This window comes from Euprymna scolopes, chromosome 44 (genome assembly GCF_053919585.1).
Source record: "Euprymna scolopes isolate OS-2025 chromosome 44, ASM5391958v1, whole genome shotgun sequence".
In the NCBI taxonomy this organism is placed as follows: domain Eukaryota; kingdom Metazoa; phylum Mollusca; class Cephalopoda; order Sepiida; family Sepiolidae; genus Euprymna; species Euprymna scolopes.
The window spans coordinates 20530752-20549171 of NC_136525.1; the positions used below are offsets into that span (position 1 = coordinate 20530752).

Below are 18420 nucleotides of genomic sequence, written 5' to 3' on the forward strand. Positions count from 1 at the left end.
ACATCTAGGGATCTCTATAGTGAGTTTAAGAAGAACGCCGTTTTCACCCACCTAAAACAAACAGCGTAGTGCTCAAGGTGTTCTATATCACCAGCCTGTGTAAATACTAGGCGGACTAATTTTTTTCTTTGCACATATGGATGCTGTAAACAGGCCAGAACTTTTCAGAATGTTGTAATCCTAACTATAAATACTGTTTTGCGGGAAAAACAAATCAGTTAGCGACTTTTTTTATTTGCTCCTCGCTCCATCGTAAAATGTAAAAAGGTTCTATAATGGATTCACACGCATCAGAATTAATGCACGTGGACGGACTACCCTTACCACGGATTTCTGCCTTATCCAGTTACCATAAACAATTTTCTTCCGTGTTTTTCTCTTTTAGCCTGACACCGGATTTATTTCAAACTGTCATCTATAAATATAAAAGCGAAAATGTATGTATCTATGTACGCTTTTCCTCGATGTCCACAAAAGGCTTCTTTCAGAGAATCGCTCGCTCGCTTCACAACTTCTTAAAACTTTTTATATCATTTATAAATTGTAATATCTCGCACTTAACCACGGAGCTCGCCTGTCTATTTAATTTTATTGACTTTCAAACGTTAATTATTCCACGTTTCCTGCATCGGCACGCGTTACATTTGGTTTTCGGTATAAGCAAAAAGCGAAACTCGACTCTAATCACAGGCCCAGAGCCAGTGGTCTCTAGAGAGCTAAGTAACGTTTGGTTAATGTCGACTTCGTTATATCAGACGGTAGCTTTCATTTCGAGACGAGGGAGCGGGTTTTTAAAAACATTGACCTTATTAAAAACTGTCCTGCACGAAATGCTAACTGCTGAATAGCTATCGCCGTCACGTCAATGAAAAACGCGCACCTGTTTTTTTTTCACACTTTACTATTTTCCAACTGCGCGTCGTCAAGGCTTTTTTTTTTCACGGGCACCTGTTTTTCTTCACACACACCTACAAACACCCGGACAACGCCGGGTACCCCTCGCTAGTCTATATATATAAAAGGCAAAATGTGTGTTACCATTTCGTGTATGTCTTCAAAAGGCTTTTCTCGCACACGCTCCGGGGGGGGGGTTTACTATTGCTAAGAACTGTTTATATAGGCCGTAGATAATAATATGTAGGATTTGAAACGCATGTAGCGTCTAGATTTATTTACGTCGATTTTTACAAAATTATTGCTATTTTGGCTTCTCGTGTGTTGATTGGGCTTTTTAGTATAAATAAAGTGAAACTAAACTCAAACGTACATATTATCGGCATTGCGCCGGGAAAAACGTCCAGAAGCAACCAGCTTTGATCAATCTTGTATATCAGACAGTTGCTATTCAATCTGGACAATTGGGAGCTGCTTTCCCCTCCCCAACATCTGTTGGGGGGAAAAAAAGCCAAATTTCGTTAAACAAACCCAAACGCTGCGTGACTTATATTTGACCTTCTTAATTAGGTCAAATGGAAGCAGCAGAGTTAACTTTTATTGCGCACGCCTGTTTTTATAGTTAAATAAATAGATTCAAACCTGTGTATGTTGTATGTCGCGGTGACCTAATGGTTAACGTCGCCGTTTTTTTTTTTTTTTTTCACACATTAATTTCCAACTCAAGGATACAGGTTTGATTTAAAATGAAATATACAGGTGCGAGGAAGTGGCGTGATGTTTGACCTAGTTTTGCGCTGCAAGCCAGTTACTGTTTCCCCCGCTTTCCACTTTTCGAAGACACGGTGGCCTGGTAAAAGTCAGACAAATTAAATAGAAAGGCGACCCCTGTTGTTAAGTCGTAGATATTATCATTTAGACGCGATATAAAAAGTTTTAAGAATGAGCGACCCCTCGAGAAAGCCTTGGAAATAAGCCTTTTGCAGACATACACAAAAAGCGAACATACATACATACATACATACACACACACATTTTCACTTTTATATATATGGATGATCATTATTGTAAATAAAATTTTTTTCATACATGTAAACAAGGTAGTTCGAGTTGATTGCTATTCGTTGATATTGTTCTTCAGTGTTGCATTTTATTTTATCTATTTTTTTTTTTATTATAAAGGAGTTTATGATATTTTTTGAATGAATATTTAAATGCCAGCGATACTCCCCTTTATAAATTAACTAGCCTGGGTGCCTGGCATTGACCGAGTATGTAGAGGTGTGTGTAAGAGTGTTGGTTGAGCAAAAACAAATTAGGAGTAGTAGGCAGGCTCACACCAATAACGTGCAGGAGCGAAAGGAGGTGAAAAAAAATCAAACGGTCTTATCGATGCGCCCACCACGATTGAGATGTCACGGGCGGTCAAAATAACGTCTTTTATGTGACGTCGTTGATGCAAGGTTTGAATGACTTGCAAAAATGTCGACAAAAAAAGTGACCCCTCTTTGTAAAAAATGACCCAGTTGACGGTCAAAGAATTAATGTTTTTGACCAATTTTTCAATATTTGTTGTCTGAGGCCTCGAGCTTTAAAACGATACCAATTTTGTCGCACCTGTCAAAAGTTTTTGGCAGACACACACTTTTTATATTATAGATGACCCCAACTCCTTTATAAGCGTACTAGCAGGGGCGCCCGGCGTTGACCAGGTGTAAAAGAAAAGAAAAAAAAATTTGGTAGGGAGGTAGGCTCAAACCCAAAGCCTTGAGGCGAATAGCCTGACAACTTACCATGCTGCTACCTGGGCAGAGAAGTGAGGAAGGATGAAATTCAATGTTTAAAAAAGCAGGTGGTTAAACGAACATGAACATGTGGTTTTCTAAGTCAAACAATACGCCATGGAGAAAATGAAATCACAATGCAGCGCGAATTTTGTAAGATAAAAGTCGCTGAAATAAAAGATATTTATGACCTCCTTTTGTAAATCGTAGATATTATAATCTAGGGAGCATATAAAAAGTTCTAAGAACCAGCGTGGACATACGAAAAAATTGCATACATACACAAATACATTTTTGCTTTTATATTTTGTTTTTATTACATTTATTACATTTTAACCCCAAACAAGGCACATTGCCACTTTTGATGTAGGGGGCTACTATCAGGGACATAAGCTACGGGGGTACTATGTAGGGAGTTGGGCAGCAAGACGTCGGTTCACATTACACTTGAACTTCTGCATGTCAGTACAGTTGGGGAAGCAGGGTCCCGGAAGGGAATTCCAAAGTCTAGCAGTTCTGGGGAAGAAACTACTGGAGTAGAAGACTCTCTTACATCTAGGGATCTCTACTGTGAAAGGGTGGGATTTAGCTGCTTGTCGGGTCTGTTGGGGGTATTTATGTCGAGGGGGTACAAGTTCGTCAGAGCATTCATCATTAAAATACTTGTAGAACAGGCAGAGGGATGCAACATTTCGTCCATGCGACAGACTGAAGCTTAGATGACAGTTCAGGACCTATCAGGTTGGCGACTCTCTTTTGAACCTTGTCCAGGAGCGAGAGACTAGTAGCAGATGCACCAGCCCAAATATGACAACAATACTCCATACATGGGTGAATGATGGCATTATAGAGGTACAGAATACTTTTGGGTGTTAGTAGCTTTCTAGCACGGTAGAGAGAGCCTACCTTCTTCGCAGCGGTCCTGGCAATACTTTCAATGTAATTGTTCCAACTCATGTTTCCTGTGAACGTTAGGCCGAGGAGTTTAAAAGACGTACTTTCAGATAAAGAGTCTTTGGCCATTGCTATTGGTGGTAGAGAAGGTTTATTATAGATAGGTTTATTATAGATAAACCAATGGTATCCTAATGTTTTCAATCAGGGACCCTTATTTTATAAAAGAACCAAATTCATAGAAATAAACAGGTTTCTTAAAATGCGTCCTGGGAGGTTACGGTGCCGAAGTGGTTAAAACCACAGACTGACAACCTGAAACACTTTCAGCGAACTTCACATGGTACCTCATGCAAGTATGATTCTAACTAGAAAGATATCAGCAAAACAAATGCCAACAACAGAATCATCTGACTCATATGAAACAAATAAGGTGTGTCTTTTTAATATGCGGGTTTAGTGATGACAGACCAACAAATGTGCTATTTCATACCTAAACCAGGTAAAATTGATATATGGATCATCTTGACCTGTATTCAGTGCAACCGTTATAAAACTTTATACTAGCTGACTTAAATCGCTATTGACGTAGGGTCTCTAATATTTAATGCATAGATTTTTTTATAAGTATACAGATAAACCAAATCAGGAAGCTGATAGAGCAAAGGTTGCTGATTATGTGGGAAATACAAGGAGGGGGAAACTAGCTATGTATGTCGGCTTTATCAGGGCTTTACATTGTGAGTGAAACAGTCGCATTTGTAAGTGATTTTTCCAAGTGGCGACTAGAAATAAGACGATCATCTTTTGACGATTGTGTTTTTTTTTTTTCACTGACAATCTCCTAAAGCTCATTTAAAACCGACCTTGTGTCTAACTTTGTCCTCGAAGGGAAACAGGTAAATAGGAAGAACAATATACTCATTTTTTTAACAAAGGCGGTTAAAAAAAAAAAAAGAACATTTGAAGTAATTTGAATAAAATAAATAACATAAAATTTGGTGTATATTTTAGAAAAACACGTATTTAGAAAAAGATAAAGAAAAATCATTGATTTATGTACTCGTCATGGACCAAAGATGTCATATTCCAAAAATCACGTGGGTTTGGCTAATAACATTTCTATTTGGCTAGTAAACGAAAATATTTAGTTGTCAAAGGTCAACTAAAAGATAAATTTGTCTGTAGCAACCTGTTTATGTACGAGTGAAGAGGACGAGGATGAATATAATTGTTTTATTTTTATGGCATATCAACCCTTTTGAGGTTATTTATTACATGATGTTGTTCTTCTATTTTATGCATTTCCAGGTGCTGTAATCATTGGTCCAATAAAGAACACTGACTAAAGACTTGAAGCTCATCTATGATTACAGCCCCTTGCTATCGGGCCGCTTGACTTCTTCCTCATCACAAGTACCAACCACACAGTACCTGGCGTGAAACTCTGGCATCAAGAGAGGAAGCCTTCCGCAACCGCCAGATGCGCATCTCCGAGCGGCTCACAGAACACACTCGTCCCCTGCCACCGCTAGTCGTTGGTGACTGTGTGAGGATCCAGAACCAAACGGGACCTAACCCCAAGAAATGGGACAAAACTGACATTGTCGTGGATGTCCGACAATTCGACTAATACGTTGTTCACATCGACGGCTCTGGCCGCATTACGCCGCGAAACCGGAAATTCCTGCGGAAATACATACCAGTGATTGAACGCTCCCCACTCCAGAGGCTACCCGGACCAACGCCTGCGTTCCACAGCCCCAGCAGTGCAGCCGAACAGCCACAGCCAAACCAACCAACACCACTCAGTAACACACTTTCCAAGCCTCCCGAGCAAAAGGAACACACAGCAGATACCACTGTCATGCCTCCCAACCCCGACCCAGCATTTGTTCAGCCAGCCCCCGCGACTACGGAGAAAACAGCAGTCGATCACAAACAGAAGATCCCTATGGTCTGATGCCGCACAACGCCCCCGGCCTACAGGAGTGCCCGGTGTCTTTGCCTGACCCAGACACTGCACAGGAGCCAGTGGATGCGTTGCCTCTATGTCGGTCAACCCGCCTCTCCCGCCCACCTGCCAGACTGAGAGTAGTTTGAAAACAGACTTAAATTGTAAAATCTACTTTATGTACCAGGACATTTTATTAAGTTCTCATGCCCAGATGGACCATTCGTATTGAGCTTAACTGATTACCTGGAAATCTTACAACACTCATACTCGTCTTTACGTCTTAAAGACTGGGGGAGGGGCATACATAATGTTGTTCTTCTATTTTATGTATTTCCAGGTGCTGTAATCATTGGTCCAATAAAGAACATTGACTAAAGAGTTGAAGCTCATCTATTTATAACTTCAAATATTTACTCATGGTGTTTGGTTTGGTTGTTTTGTTTTACAGTAGGTCAACCTTTTCGAGTTATTTAATGCTGAATCCAGTAATTTTGGAAAAAAATTTCATGCTTCAAATTCTTTATACCTTCAAATATTTATTCATGGTGTTTGGTTTGAGAGAAATTGCTGTTGTTTTTGACTTTGCAGAACATGACTGAGTTTTGCAAAGGGAAAAGAAACGTTTAGTGCATTTTTAGTCAGTGAGCCAGTATCTTCAGACAGCCTGGACTGGTATCACCAGATACCCTAACAGATGAGAGCGCATCAGGCGATTAACTGTAAACTAACCCGTTCTCAAAGAGAGAAGGTAAAGACTGGAAGGGTGCACCTCCTAGAACTGCACAGAACTTAACTACTGCAAAAACAACAGGGGCCGAATCATTACAGGAATGGGTCGTTGATTTTTGGGGCCGAATTGAAGGAGGGGATGGGCAGGTTAAGAGTAATTGCTTATCCAAGAGGATGGCTTAACAAGTATATTTTTTACATTATATTTGAAACTAGCCTGGTTGCTCGAGTGTTTGGAGGTGTGTGTTAAGCAAAAAAAAAAAAATAAAATAAAATAAAAAATAAAGAAAAAAAATAAAAAGTTGTAGTAGGCAGTAGTGATGGGACGATTCCAATATTTTCCAGATTCCGATACAATTACCGATTTCGTACTAAATTACCAATTCCGATTCTTTACAAATCTCTAAATATTTAACTATATAGTTGTATTTTTTCTCTGATTACCATAAAAAACAAGTTAAATGTGCAGATATTTTCCTAAATGTAAAAATATGCTTGTGGGGGAAGCTCTATCAATTTTAGCTTCACTGGTGGTTTTAAAATCAATAAATATTTATTATTTTATTATCATTATTATTATTACCAGCAATGGAAGATTTAGCTTTAAACAAAAAATTAATTAAAAAATACAAAAAAAAACAATTAAAAGAATCGTTTTGGCATCGGAAAATCGGTACAAATTTTTCCGATTCCAATACCGATTTCCTCAAATATTCTGATTTTTCCAATTCTGATTAATTGTTACAACACTAGTCGGCAGGCAGGCTCGAACCGTTGACGTGAAGGTGGAAAAGAAAGTGGAGGTGTGTATGAGGAAAATTACGAACACAATCCCCAAAAAACTAGGAGTAGTAAGCAGGCTCGAACCCGTAACGCGACACAAGAAAAGGAGGTGAAAAAAACAAAAAAACAAACGGTCTTATCGATGCACCCACCGCGATTGTGACGTCACCGGCTGTCGAAATGATGCCTTTTATGCAACGTCGTTGACGTGAGGTTTGAATGACTTGCAAAAAATATCAGCAAAAAAATCGACCCCTTGCAAAAAATATCAGCAAGAAAATTGACCAGTTGAGGGTGAAGGAATTAATGTTTTTAGCCAATTTTAAATATTTGTTGTCTGAAGGGTCAAGCTTCAAAACGATACTGATCTTGTGAAAATTCGTCGCCTCTGTCAAAAGTTTTAGGCAGACATACAAACATTTAAACAGACAGGTGAGATTTATATTATAGAAGGACCATGTTGTAGTCGCTTGGAAAGCAGTCCTGCAGTATTTTTTGACAAATCAAATTACATATTTGTATTATTTGAACTACTGTTTTCATCTTGAGTGTTATTGAAATTTTTTTTTTTGTTTTATTCCATTTTCACTCCCAAACAAAGCACTGTGCCACTTTGATGTAGGGAGCTACTATCAGGGACATAAGCTACATGGGTACTATGTAGTGAGTTGGGCAGCAAGATGTCAATTCACGTTACACTTGCACTTCTGCATGTCAGTACAGTTGGGAAAGCAAGAACCCGGAAAGGAGTTCGAAAGTCTAGAAGTTCTGGGGAAGAAACTATTAGAGTAGAAGGCTTTCTTACATCTGGGGATCTCTACTGAGTAGGGGTGGAACTTTGCTGCTTGTCGGTGGTATCTATGTTGAGGGGGTACAAGGGCTTGTAGTTTGTCGGAGCATCCACCATTAAAATACTTATAAAATAGGCAGAGGGATGCAACATTTCGTTGATGGGACAGAGGTTGAAGTCTAGATGACAGTTCAGGACTTATCAGGTTGGCTATTCTCTTTTGAACCCTGTCCAGGAATGAGAGACTAGAAGCAAATGCACCAGCCCAAATGTGACAACAGTACTCCATACATGGGCGAATGGTGGCCTTGTAGAGATACAGGATACTTTCAGGCATAAGTAACTCTCTAGCATGGTAGAGAGAGCCCACCTTCGAAATGGCTTTGGCAATGCTCTCAATGTACTTGTTCCAGCTCATGTTCCCTGTGAACGTTAAGCCGAGGAGTTTGAAAGAAGTACTTTCAGTTAATGTATCTTTAGTCATAGTTATTGGTGGTTGAGAAGGTTTCTTGTAATTATTGAAATAAACCAGCTTAGTTTTGGCAGCATTGAATGTGACCATCCATTTTTATCCCTATTCAACTACAGATTGGAAGTCTTCCTGTAGTGTTTCTGCCATTTCCTTCGATATATGTTCATTTGTTTTCCCCTTGTGCCTTTTATAGAGCGTGGGGTCATCAGCAAATATACCCATCTCAAGGACAATTTTATCAGGGAGGTCATTTATGAATATTAGGAATAATAAAGGTCCAAGGATAGACCCCTGAGGTACACCCACATTTTTATCATATTGTTTAGAAGTACGACCATCGAGGACAACCTGGATTCTTCTCTTATTTAAGTAGGAGTTAATTATGTTAAGTATTCGTCCAGTGATATCGTATGATCTGATTTTCCTGAGAAGAACATCATGCCATACCCCGTCAAAAGCCTTAGATATATCTAGGACTACCGCTCTACCCTCCCCTGTTTTGTCCAGTGTATGGTATATACATTCAGAGATTACAGTTAGGATATCTGCTGTAGAACGGACTTGCCTAAATCCATATTGTTGGTCGGTCAGGAGTTTAGCAGCTGTAAGATGAGGGACTAGAGCTTGGTTAATTATGGACTCAAATATCTTGGTGAAAAGCAGGAGGAAGCTAATGGGGCAATAATTTAATGGGTCAGTTCTTTCGCCAGAATTCTTGAAAACTGGTACCACAGAAGCTGTTTTCCAGCAGTCAAGAAAGCAAGATTTGTTAAGGCATTTATTGTAAAGTTTGGAGAGGACTGGACCAACCTCAGTGGAGCATTTTTTTAATAGTACAGTCTGGATGAGATCGGGTCCACATACTTATGAGGTGTCTAGGTTTTTTATGATATCATGCACCTGAAAACGGGTGATTTTCAGATCATCTAGTGTGGCATCTGTTTGCAAAGAAAAGTCAGGGAGGGAATGGTTTGCCTTCTCGGTTGCTGTGCAAACAATCTCATGATTGTTGAATAGTAGGGGAATTGTTGATTGCCCATTATTTACTACACTGTTGAAGATTTTCCAGAAATCACGGGTTCCTAATTTCTGTGCTTCGATGCGTTTTCTGGTGTTTTTGGTATATTCTTTCTTAGCTGTCACTATTTTTTTTCTTACAATTATTCTAGCTTCTATAAACTTCTGTCTGTTCGTACTAGACTTATGTCGGTTAAATCTGCGGTATACTGCCTTTGAGTAATGGCAGCTGCACAAATAGAAGTTAACCATTGGGGTGAGTGAGGTTTGCTATAGAATTTTTGTGTGGGAACATATGTTTCAATTGCTGTTTTGAATCATTCAGTGGTCTCATTTGCACACTGTTCAGCGGGAAGAGAAAAGATATTTGCCCATGGGGCATCTCTGATGAGATCCCTGATGGCTTCCCAGTCAGCCTTCTTATAATATCTTGTCGTTCTGGTTCTTCAGGTTTGGGTTGAGAATTCAGAGCAATTTCTACTATTCACACAGCGTTTCAGCTGATGTAATCTGACCTTTTTCAGGTGTATCTTGTCGAACGCCAGAATCTGCACAAAATTTTGAATGAAACCTACAGGAGTAGCATGCTCTCATTCATTATAGACCCATGGCCTAGTGAATAAAGTACTTGGTAAAATTCAGTTGTAAAGTTACACTCTTCTAGAGGTTGATGGCTCAATCCTCAGTGCTGGGCGACACTCAAAAGACAACTGGGAATTACTTAGGACTTCTATCCAATCATGACTGACGGAAGGAGAGCATGCTACTCTTGTGGATTAAATAAAGAGTTTCACTCGAAATTCTGTGCAGATTTCTAAAGTTTGACAGAAAGATTCCCTGCATTTAAATTTGGTGCAGACAACTAGTTTTCTGGATATTAAGACTTTTTTTATCTAATGTTATAAATTATGCTTTCACTGACGTCCATGTTTTTCCCAACTGAAAAGTACTAGTATACACGCTTGTTACAAAACATCTCTCCTCCCCATGTTAAGAATGGCAAACTCCATTGGAAGAAAATGTCTTAATATCAAGAAAACTACTTGTCTGTCCGAAACCTGTATTAGATATTCGTTTTCAGCATACCCGAAAACATATGCAAGTCGTCATTTTAAAAGTGAGTGGTAAGGTGGAAAGAAAGTAAAAATTTACCAAAAAAAAAAAAAAAATAAATAAATAAAAATTATCCCGGTAGGTAGAAGAGTAACTTATCTTGCATTTGGTAACATTTATTTGTTGTATATTATTTTTTAACTATTTATTCTCGTTCTGTTGGCTATTGTAAAAATGCCATTCATTGTTTATAAAGAAAAAAAAAAGATGGTTTTAAAATAGAAAATGTCAAAACATATTCCAGAATTTAAAGCGGAAATTTGTTTTGCGCATAAATTTAACATAAAAAAATGATTCCCCCTATTTCCAATAATTCTAACGTTTTAGGGCAGTTAATCTAATATATATATATAATTTTTTGCCATGTAATATAAATTTTGTGTTGCGCGCGCAAAAACAAACATGGCAGTCAGTGAAAACAACACGGAATACATAGGATAATAACGGTCTTAATATCATGAAAACTACTTGGCAACACTTTTAAATGTGATATCCGTTCCAAACAGACCCGAATACCCACAGAAAATAATTCATTAAATTCCAAAAATTTTGAGAAAAAAAAAAAAAAAAAAAAAAAAAAGAAAAAGAAAAGGCACATCAAAACTATCTCTCCCGATTTCGTATTTGACTGGTTCCAATATGAGGGGGGAGGACCGACTTACTAGAACGTTGTCTTATAAACTGAGCGAGCATAGCATCCCCTAAAAATCTTTAAATATAGAATTTTTTTTTTCATTATTTTTTTTTTTTGATAATCCGCTGAAAATTTTTTTGAAAAATAAATAAATAAAAATAAAAAATACAGGTCCATCAAATAATTAAAGAGTGTTTATTCCGAAAGGCATTTTCTTATTTTCAACCTCCCCGTATTCAACTTCTTCGGGTGGTCCCCCCCCCCAATGCAATGCCCATTCACCTAATTTATTAATGCGTGTTTTTTTTAATTTTTTTTTTTTTTTTTTTAGATTTTCAAAGGTTTTCAGCGCATATCAAGCGTCAAAATGTCTGTAACGAAATCGTCATTTTCGGTTTTAAGCACCCGACATTACTTTTGTTTTAAACAAATAAATGCTTTAAAATAAGCTAAATCACAAAAAAAAAAAACAAAAAAAAAATCTTATTCAGGTAGGTAGAGGAATATCTCGTCTTTGATAGCAATTATTTGTTCACCCCATTTTGTTTTGTTAAAAATGCTCTTAAATTTTACTGTATTTGGTATAAATTATTTGTTGTTTGTTCATTATGATTTCTTGCCTGTTAACTATTCTGCACTTTTGTCATTATATATATTTATTAATCACACCTTGAACAAATAAGTTAGTCATTTAATCTTACTTTGTTTTTGTTTTTTTTGACACTCACTCGTATTAGATTTAAATTAAAATTTTCAAATACCGATCAACGATTTAAAATTAATTTAATATGATTTTACTAATTTATTAATTAACTCGTCTTTTCAAATTTTAAAAGTTTGTTTTTTTTCGCTTTTTACTAAAGTGACCTTTCAAAGGTTACGCAAGAAATTCGCAAGTTTTTTTTTGTTTTTCTATCCAGGAGGGGGACCGCCCTAAAAGATTCGGTGTTTAAATAATCATTAAAAAAATGATTAAATTCTAAATCTACAATTCTAATCGCAAAGCAAAGGATTAAAGATCAGATTAAGATTATCTACATGTGGATTATCTCAGAAGAAAAACAAGGATAAAACCATTTTTTTTTATTCTTACGGTGCAATGTCCTCTGTCGAAGTTTCTCGTGTCTCGACGAGTCGTGAAGGAAGATACCCTCGTTTGGCTCCATTTTATCAGTCGTAAGTTTATGGTTCGAACCTGAACGGGCATTTTTTCTGGTCTTATACGATTAAACACAGATTTGTTTTCTTTTAGATTCTTTAAATGTCAAAAAAAAAAAATCAGGTCTACATCACATCGGAGATAAATCCAAACATGCCTCGAGATTTCCTTGTTGCTAAAGCCATTAGAACGAAACTTAAAAAAAAATATCGAAAACGGAAGTTAATAAGTGAACATGCGCAAATCTGGTTTTTAACAGGAAGTGACCCGCACGTGTGTTTTAAATTAAGGTAGACATACTTGTTTAGTTTCGTTACTAACCGCTGTGAATGTTTGTCTCGCCCCCCCCCTTTTGATTTTAGCGCCCAGTCATGGCCTTCGTAATAATTAGAAAGTGACGTCATATACCGACGAGATATGCCGAAAAGTCGGACTACTGTGGTTAATAGCTGAGAGCTATTTTGAAAAACGGCTTTCGGAATAAACACCCCCAACCTTGGAAGCCGTTCGTAACATGTGGAGGTTGGAGAGTCTTTAATGTTTAATCCGAAAGCCGTTCTTAACATGGGTGGTAACTGGTTGGGGGTGTTTATACTACGCTGGGGCAGGTCGTAAAAAAATACCAATTATTTGAAATTAGGCACCGCCAAAACTGGGGGGGGGGGCAGGTAAGTACTTTTTGACGGACCGTCTTTTTAAAAATCTACCAAAAATCAGGTAATTATCCGATCAATATGAAATTTTCAGCGATTATTAAGAGAAGAATGAACTTTATAACAGTGTACTTATTTTTCATAAACGATATTTATATATATATATATATATATATATATATATTTTTTTTTTTGCTTACACCCCCCCCCCCCTTGTTTGGAGGGGGTTCTAAATATGCTTAAAATAATCATCTGAAACTGAACACAACATATTGTGTTGTTGTAAGGGACAGAATTATAGATTAAAAAAAAAAAAAAATTGTTTGCATACCTTATTTTGACGTCTGGATATCAGAACTTCGATTGTGTTTAATTATCCCGCTTTTGAGTTTGGAAGTGTGAAATTCGGTGAATATGTTAAGTAAAAGAATTAATTTAAGTTAAGCAAAAAAAAAAAAAAAATAAAAAATAAAAATTTTATATTTATACGAAAAAAGCCATTTTAAAATTTTTGATAAATAAATTAACAATTTTTTTTTAGCGAGCCAAATAATGCATGACCGTTATTAAACAGGGCATGCTTTGAATAATCGATACAAAAAAAATTCGATAAATATTGTGCCCTTTGTGTTAAAAATAGCATCATTTTTTTCGATCCCGTTTGAAAACGTTTGCCGCCTTTCGACTACGGTGGACCAAACGCGCTGAAATAATTTTTTTTTATTCTGCTTTAAATTGCCCCCCCCCCCCATTTTGGGGAGCCTAGCCCCCACACACATACACATTAAAAACCGAACTCATACAAATGGTCACCCATCTGGTACTGGCCAACCTCAGCGTTAATAATACATTGAAATTTTCGTCACTGAAAAATAAGTTTTTTTGGCCTGTTTGGTCTTCCATAGTTTGCTTTTTATCAAATACAAACGTAAACATTGTCGATCTAGACTCTAGATCGACGCGAAGTAACTGGTTGCCTATATGAATAAGTGGAATTATTTGAAATCCAGGTACTTATAATATTTTTGCATATTCTCATAGAAAATCATCCTAAATCTTAGACAACAAATAAATAAATTATTTCAAAAACCTTTTTTTTTTCTTTTTTTTTCTTTTTTTTTCTTTATTTTTTTTAAAAATATTTATGTACGGTTTTTGTGCAAGACAAAAAAATGTCAATTGTTAACCTTTTGGGAAAGTTTAACATTTAAAATTTAATTAAAAATAGTAGAAAAAGTTTTACATTATTCTGTTTTCTATATGATAAAATTCAGAGTTTTATCTTTCTGGAAAAAAAAGTTACTCAGAAATAATGGATTTTAATAAATGTAATTTCGTTTTAAAAAAACAACTTGATTTTTCGGCCATTTTTGGCGGTGCCTATTTGAAATATAAAAAAATAGTGCAAAACTTTTCCTGGTTTTCTTTAACATACGTTTGATACTTTTTTTTTTTTTTTTTTTTTTTTTTTTTTGAACAAAAACAGGAAGTCCTTAATATCAGGAGCCAATTTTGAACACCACTTACTACCGAGTAAGGAGTCTTTCTGGTTGTTCCACTTTTTGCTTTTAGTGTCTTTGTTGTTGTATCGTTTTTTTTTTGTTTGTTTTCGTTCGTTGTTAAAGGAATTTCCGGGTTTGTATTACTGTACACATAGATTCGAAAAAGTTGTCAAAAAACAAATATATAACAAATAAATGTTATCAAAGGCAAGATAAGTTACTTTTCTACCTTACTGAATATGTTTTCAGTGTTTTTATTTAATGTAAAATGTTTATTCAGCTCGAAAAACATACTGTGTTTACCGATGTATTGGAAAATTCAAAACGGCACCCGACTCTCTCTTTAACACGGTAAGTTTGGGAAAAGGTGCTATAAATATAAAACTAGACAAAATACTATTAGAAACTCGCTCAATATATATTACCGTGACATAGGTTGATATATATTCGGTGTTTTTTTTCTCAACTAAGAGAAAGATTGGATTTATAAATTTCATTGTTTTATGAAAGCGACGACTTAATGTCACTTTGAGAGATATAATGAATACAATTTCGTTTTGATGCCAACGAGCGATGACAGGGTTGTTTGGCGTTTGGGTGCAGTTACTCGCCCGACAAAGTTACGGGCTTAACCTTTCAGTCGTAAGAATGGTGTCTACAATCCACAGGTGCAATCGGGGAAGATGGGACCTGAGGTGATGTAACTAGTTGTGATTGGTGAAACCTGCAGAATCGAGCTGAGGTTTTGAGAGAATCGAGCACAATCGAAGAGTTGTCACTCCCTCTCTTCCCGCATCATTCCACTGTCAAGAGAAAAATTAATCTATTTGTGACTCAACAGAGTCTGTCAAAGTCAACATTGAATATAAGTAATGGTCTGTATTTTTGAGATGAGGTGTTTTCATTTATTGAAATTGTCGGACTGACTTCCTCATCTTGGTTGTTATAGTCACAACGTTTTGTATCGAACTGGGGAACCGTTTGTTAGGAGTCTTGAACACAACCCTTTATTATTATTACGGGGGTACTGTGTTCGGACTCCAGCTAGGCTCTGGGACATAGTTGCTGATTCTCTGTTTTGAATGTTACTTTTCACTGCCTTCGTTCAGGATTGAACTCAGCACCTTTGGGTAACTGTAAAGTTTGATACAATGTCTAGGACCACTCGACCATATGTCACTAGGACAATTCTTAGTTGATTTTTGTTAATGTTAAACCTATGTTGTTCCTATTTACTATGCCTCCCCACAGGATAGTTAGACACCAGGGTCGTTTTTTAACGTGGAGAAAAGGTACAAAAATAAAAATTGTCTCAGTCGTGAAGGATTTCTCCTCCACCGAAAGAGAACAAGAAATAGAAGTGCAGCATCTGCCGGAACAGATGGTATTTATTTGCTCCCCCACCGAGCAAATTAGGCACAAGGCCAATTTTTAATGTGAGGAGTGAAGGGAGGGGGAAGGGAAAAAGGGGACCAGCTCCCGAGAGGTGGGAAATGGAAGCTGGTTAAAGGTCAGGCATGTGGGGTTGCCCCCACATCTGGTCTTAGCTAGTCATAGCTTGCAGCATCTGCCGGAACAGATGGTATTTATTTGCTCCCCCACTGAGCAAATTAGGCACAAGGCCGTTTTTAATGTGAGGTAAAAACCAGCTCCCCTAAAAGTAGGCAAAAAGGGGGCACTCTGGTTACCAAAAATAATAATTGTCCCAGTATAGAGGGTTTCCCCTCCATTGACTGGTACAAATTATCTTAAGTGCAGCATCTGCCGGAACAGATGGTATTTATTTGCTCCCCCACTGAGCAAATTAGGCACAAGGCTATTTTTAATGTGAGGTAAAAACCAGCTCCCCTAAAAGTAGGCAAAAAGGGGGCACTCTGGTTACCAAAAATAATAATTGTCCCGGTATAGAGGGTTTCCCCTCCATTGACTGGTACAAATTATCTTAAGTGCAGCATCTGCCGGAACAGATGGTATTTATTTGCTCCCCCACCGAGCAAATTAGGCACAAGGCCGATTTTTAATGTGAGGAGTGAAGGGAGGGGGAAGGGAAAAAGGGGACCAGCTCCCGAGAGGTGGGAAATGGGAGCTGGTTAAAGGTCAGGCATGTGGGGTTACCCCCACACCTGGTCTTTGCTAGTCATAGCTAGTCCTAGCTAGTCATAGCTTGCAGTATCTGCCGGAACAGATGGTATTTATTTGCTCCCCCACCGAGCAAATTAGGCACAAGGCCGATTTTTAATGTGAGGAGTGAAGGGAGGGGGAAGGGAAAAAGGGGACCAGCTCCCGAGAGGTGGGAAATGGGAGCTGGTTAATGGTCAGGCATGTGGGGTTGCCCCCACATCTGGTCTTTGCTAGTCATAGCTAGTCATAGCTTGCAGTATCTGCCGGAACAGATGGTATTTATTTGCTCCCCCACCGAGCAAATTAGGCACAAGGCCGATTTTTAATGTGAGGAGTGAAGGGAGGGGGGAAGGGGAAAAGGGGACCAGCTCCCGAGAGGTGGGAAATGGGAGCTGGTTAAAGGTCAGGCATGTGGGGTTGCCCCCACATCTGGTCTTTGCTAGTCATAGCTAGTCATAGCTTGCAGTATCTGCCGGAACAGATACTACACTTTGATCTTGTCCCGAAGGCCAAGAGTGCACTTATTGTTCACCTATGTTGTTATTCAAGGTTTTCTCTTTCTCTTAGAGGTGTCCAAATTGCATTCAGCTATACGCTTGGTTCGCTCAGTAGGTTGTTATGTCCGAGCATGTGAGCTGTTTCTTTAAGTTTTCTCACTTTCCAGTGGGTCTCTGTTTATTATTTTTACTTCATCCCATAGGGGGCGATGGTCCCCCCTCTCCATCCAGACATGGTTGGCTATACCCGATTTTTCCGTCTCCCCTTTAGTTACCGCTTTTCGGTGTTCTTCCACCCTTACTTTAAGGGGGTGGCATGTTTCACCCTTGTAAACCTTTCTGCAACTGCATGGGATGGAGTATATGCAGTTCTTGGTCATGTTCTCCTCCATGCGGGGCTTCACCTGTACCAGATGTCGTCTGAGTGTTGATTCGCTCTTGAATACCGTTCTGATGTTGTAGGGGGCACATATTCTCTGAATCTTTTCGGAGATGCCTCGTATGTATGGTAGGCAGACCGTTGGTGGTTTTTGAGTTTCATTCTCCTCTCTTATACTATTAACACGTCTGGTGGATAGTATGCTATCGGGGTAGTTGTTACAATGGAGCATATTCTTCAACCTGACCATTTCTTGGTGGTATGTTATGGTGTCGCTACTTATTGTCTCTGCTCGATGTTGTAGGCAGCGTGCGATTCCATGTTTGATACTGTATGGGTGATGGGAGTTGACGGTAAGGTAGGCTTGCAATATACGGATGTCTTAAACCCATGCTCTGTGCGTGATATGAGTATTTCAAGGAAGGCCAGTTGGTTATCTTTTTCTTTCTCCATTGTGAATTGTATCGATGGTCTTATTGAGTTCACATGTTCTAGGAGAGCCTGGATGTCTTCCTGATGGGGCCAGAGTATGAAGGTGTCATCAACGTATCTTAGCCACATGGTGGGCTTTAAGGGAGCTGAACCTAAGGCCATGTCTTCGAAGTATTCCATGTATATGTTCGCCATCACTGGTGATAATGGCGAGCCCATAGCTAGCCCCTCCTCTTGTTGATATAGGTCAGTACCCATTCTGAAGTAGGTTGTTTCTATGCAGAATGTCAGCATTTCCATTAAGTTTGGCAATGGTACACATGTGCGCTCTTCTATGGAGAGGTCCGCAGCTAGTTTGTCTTGAATTACTGCTAGTGCCTCACTAGTTGGGACTTTAGTAAACAGGCTAACTACATCTAGGCTTACCATTTGGTTTGTACTGATGGGTGCTCCCTTGATCAGTTCCGTGAAGTGGGCAGAATTCTTTACATGTGTTGCTGACTTGCCTGCTAATGGGTTTATTATATCCACAAGGTACTTGCTCAGTGGGTGGCATGCTGAGCCTCGGCAGCTCACTATGGGTCTGAGTGGAATACCATCTTTGTGTATC

At 38.3% G+C, this 18420-nt stretch overlaps 1 protein-coding gene across 1 annotated transcript in view; it reads right to left on the minus strand.

The window, feature by feature from the left end:
• LOC145268725 (uncharacterized) overlaps positions 1–12575 on the minus strand; it is a 59101-nt gene extending 46526 nt beyond the window's left edge. The window contains exon 1 of the mRNA XM_080124292.1: positions 12161–12575. Within this exon, the coding sequence (XP_079980418.1) occupies positions 12161–12274 (114 nt within the window). The 5' untranslated portion in view covers positions 12275–12575. The remainder of the gene's footprint in view (positions 1–12160) is intronic.
• Between the last annotated feature and the right edge of the window lie 5845 nt (positions 12576–18420).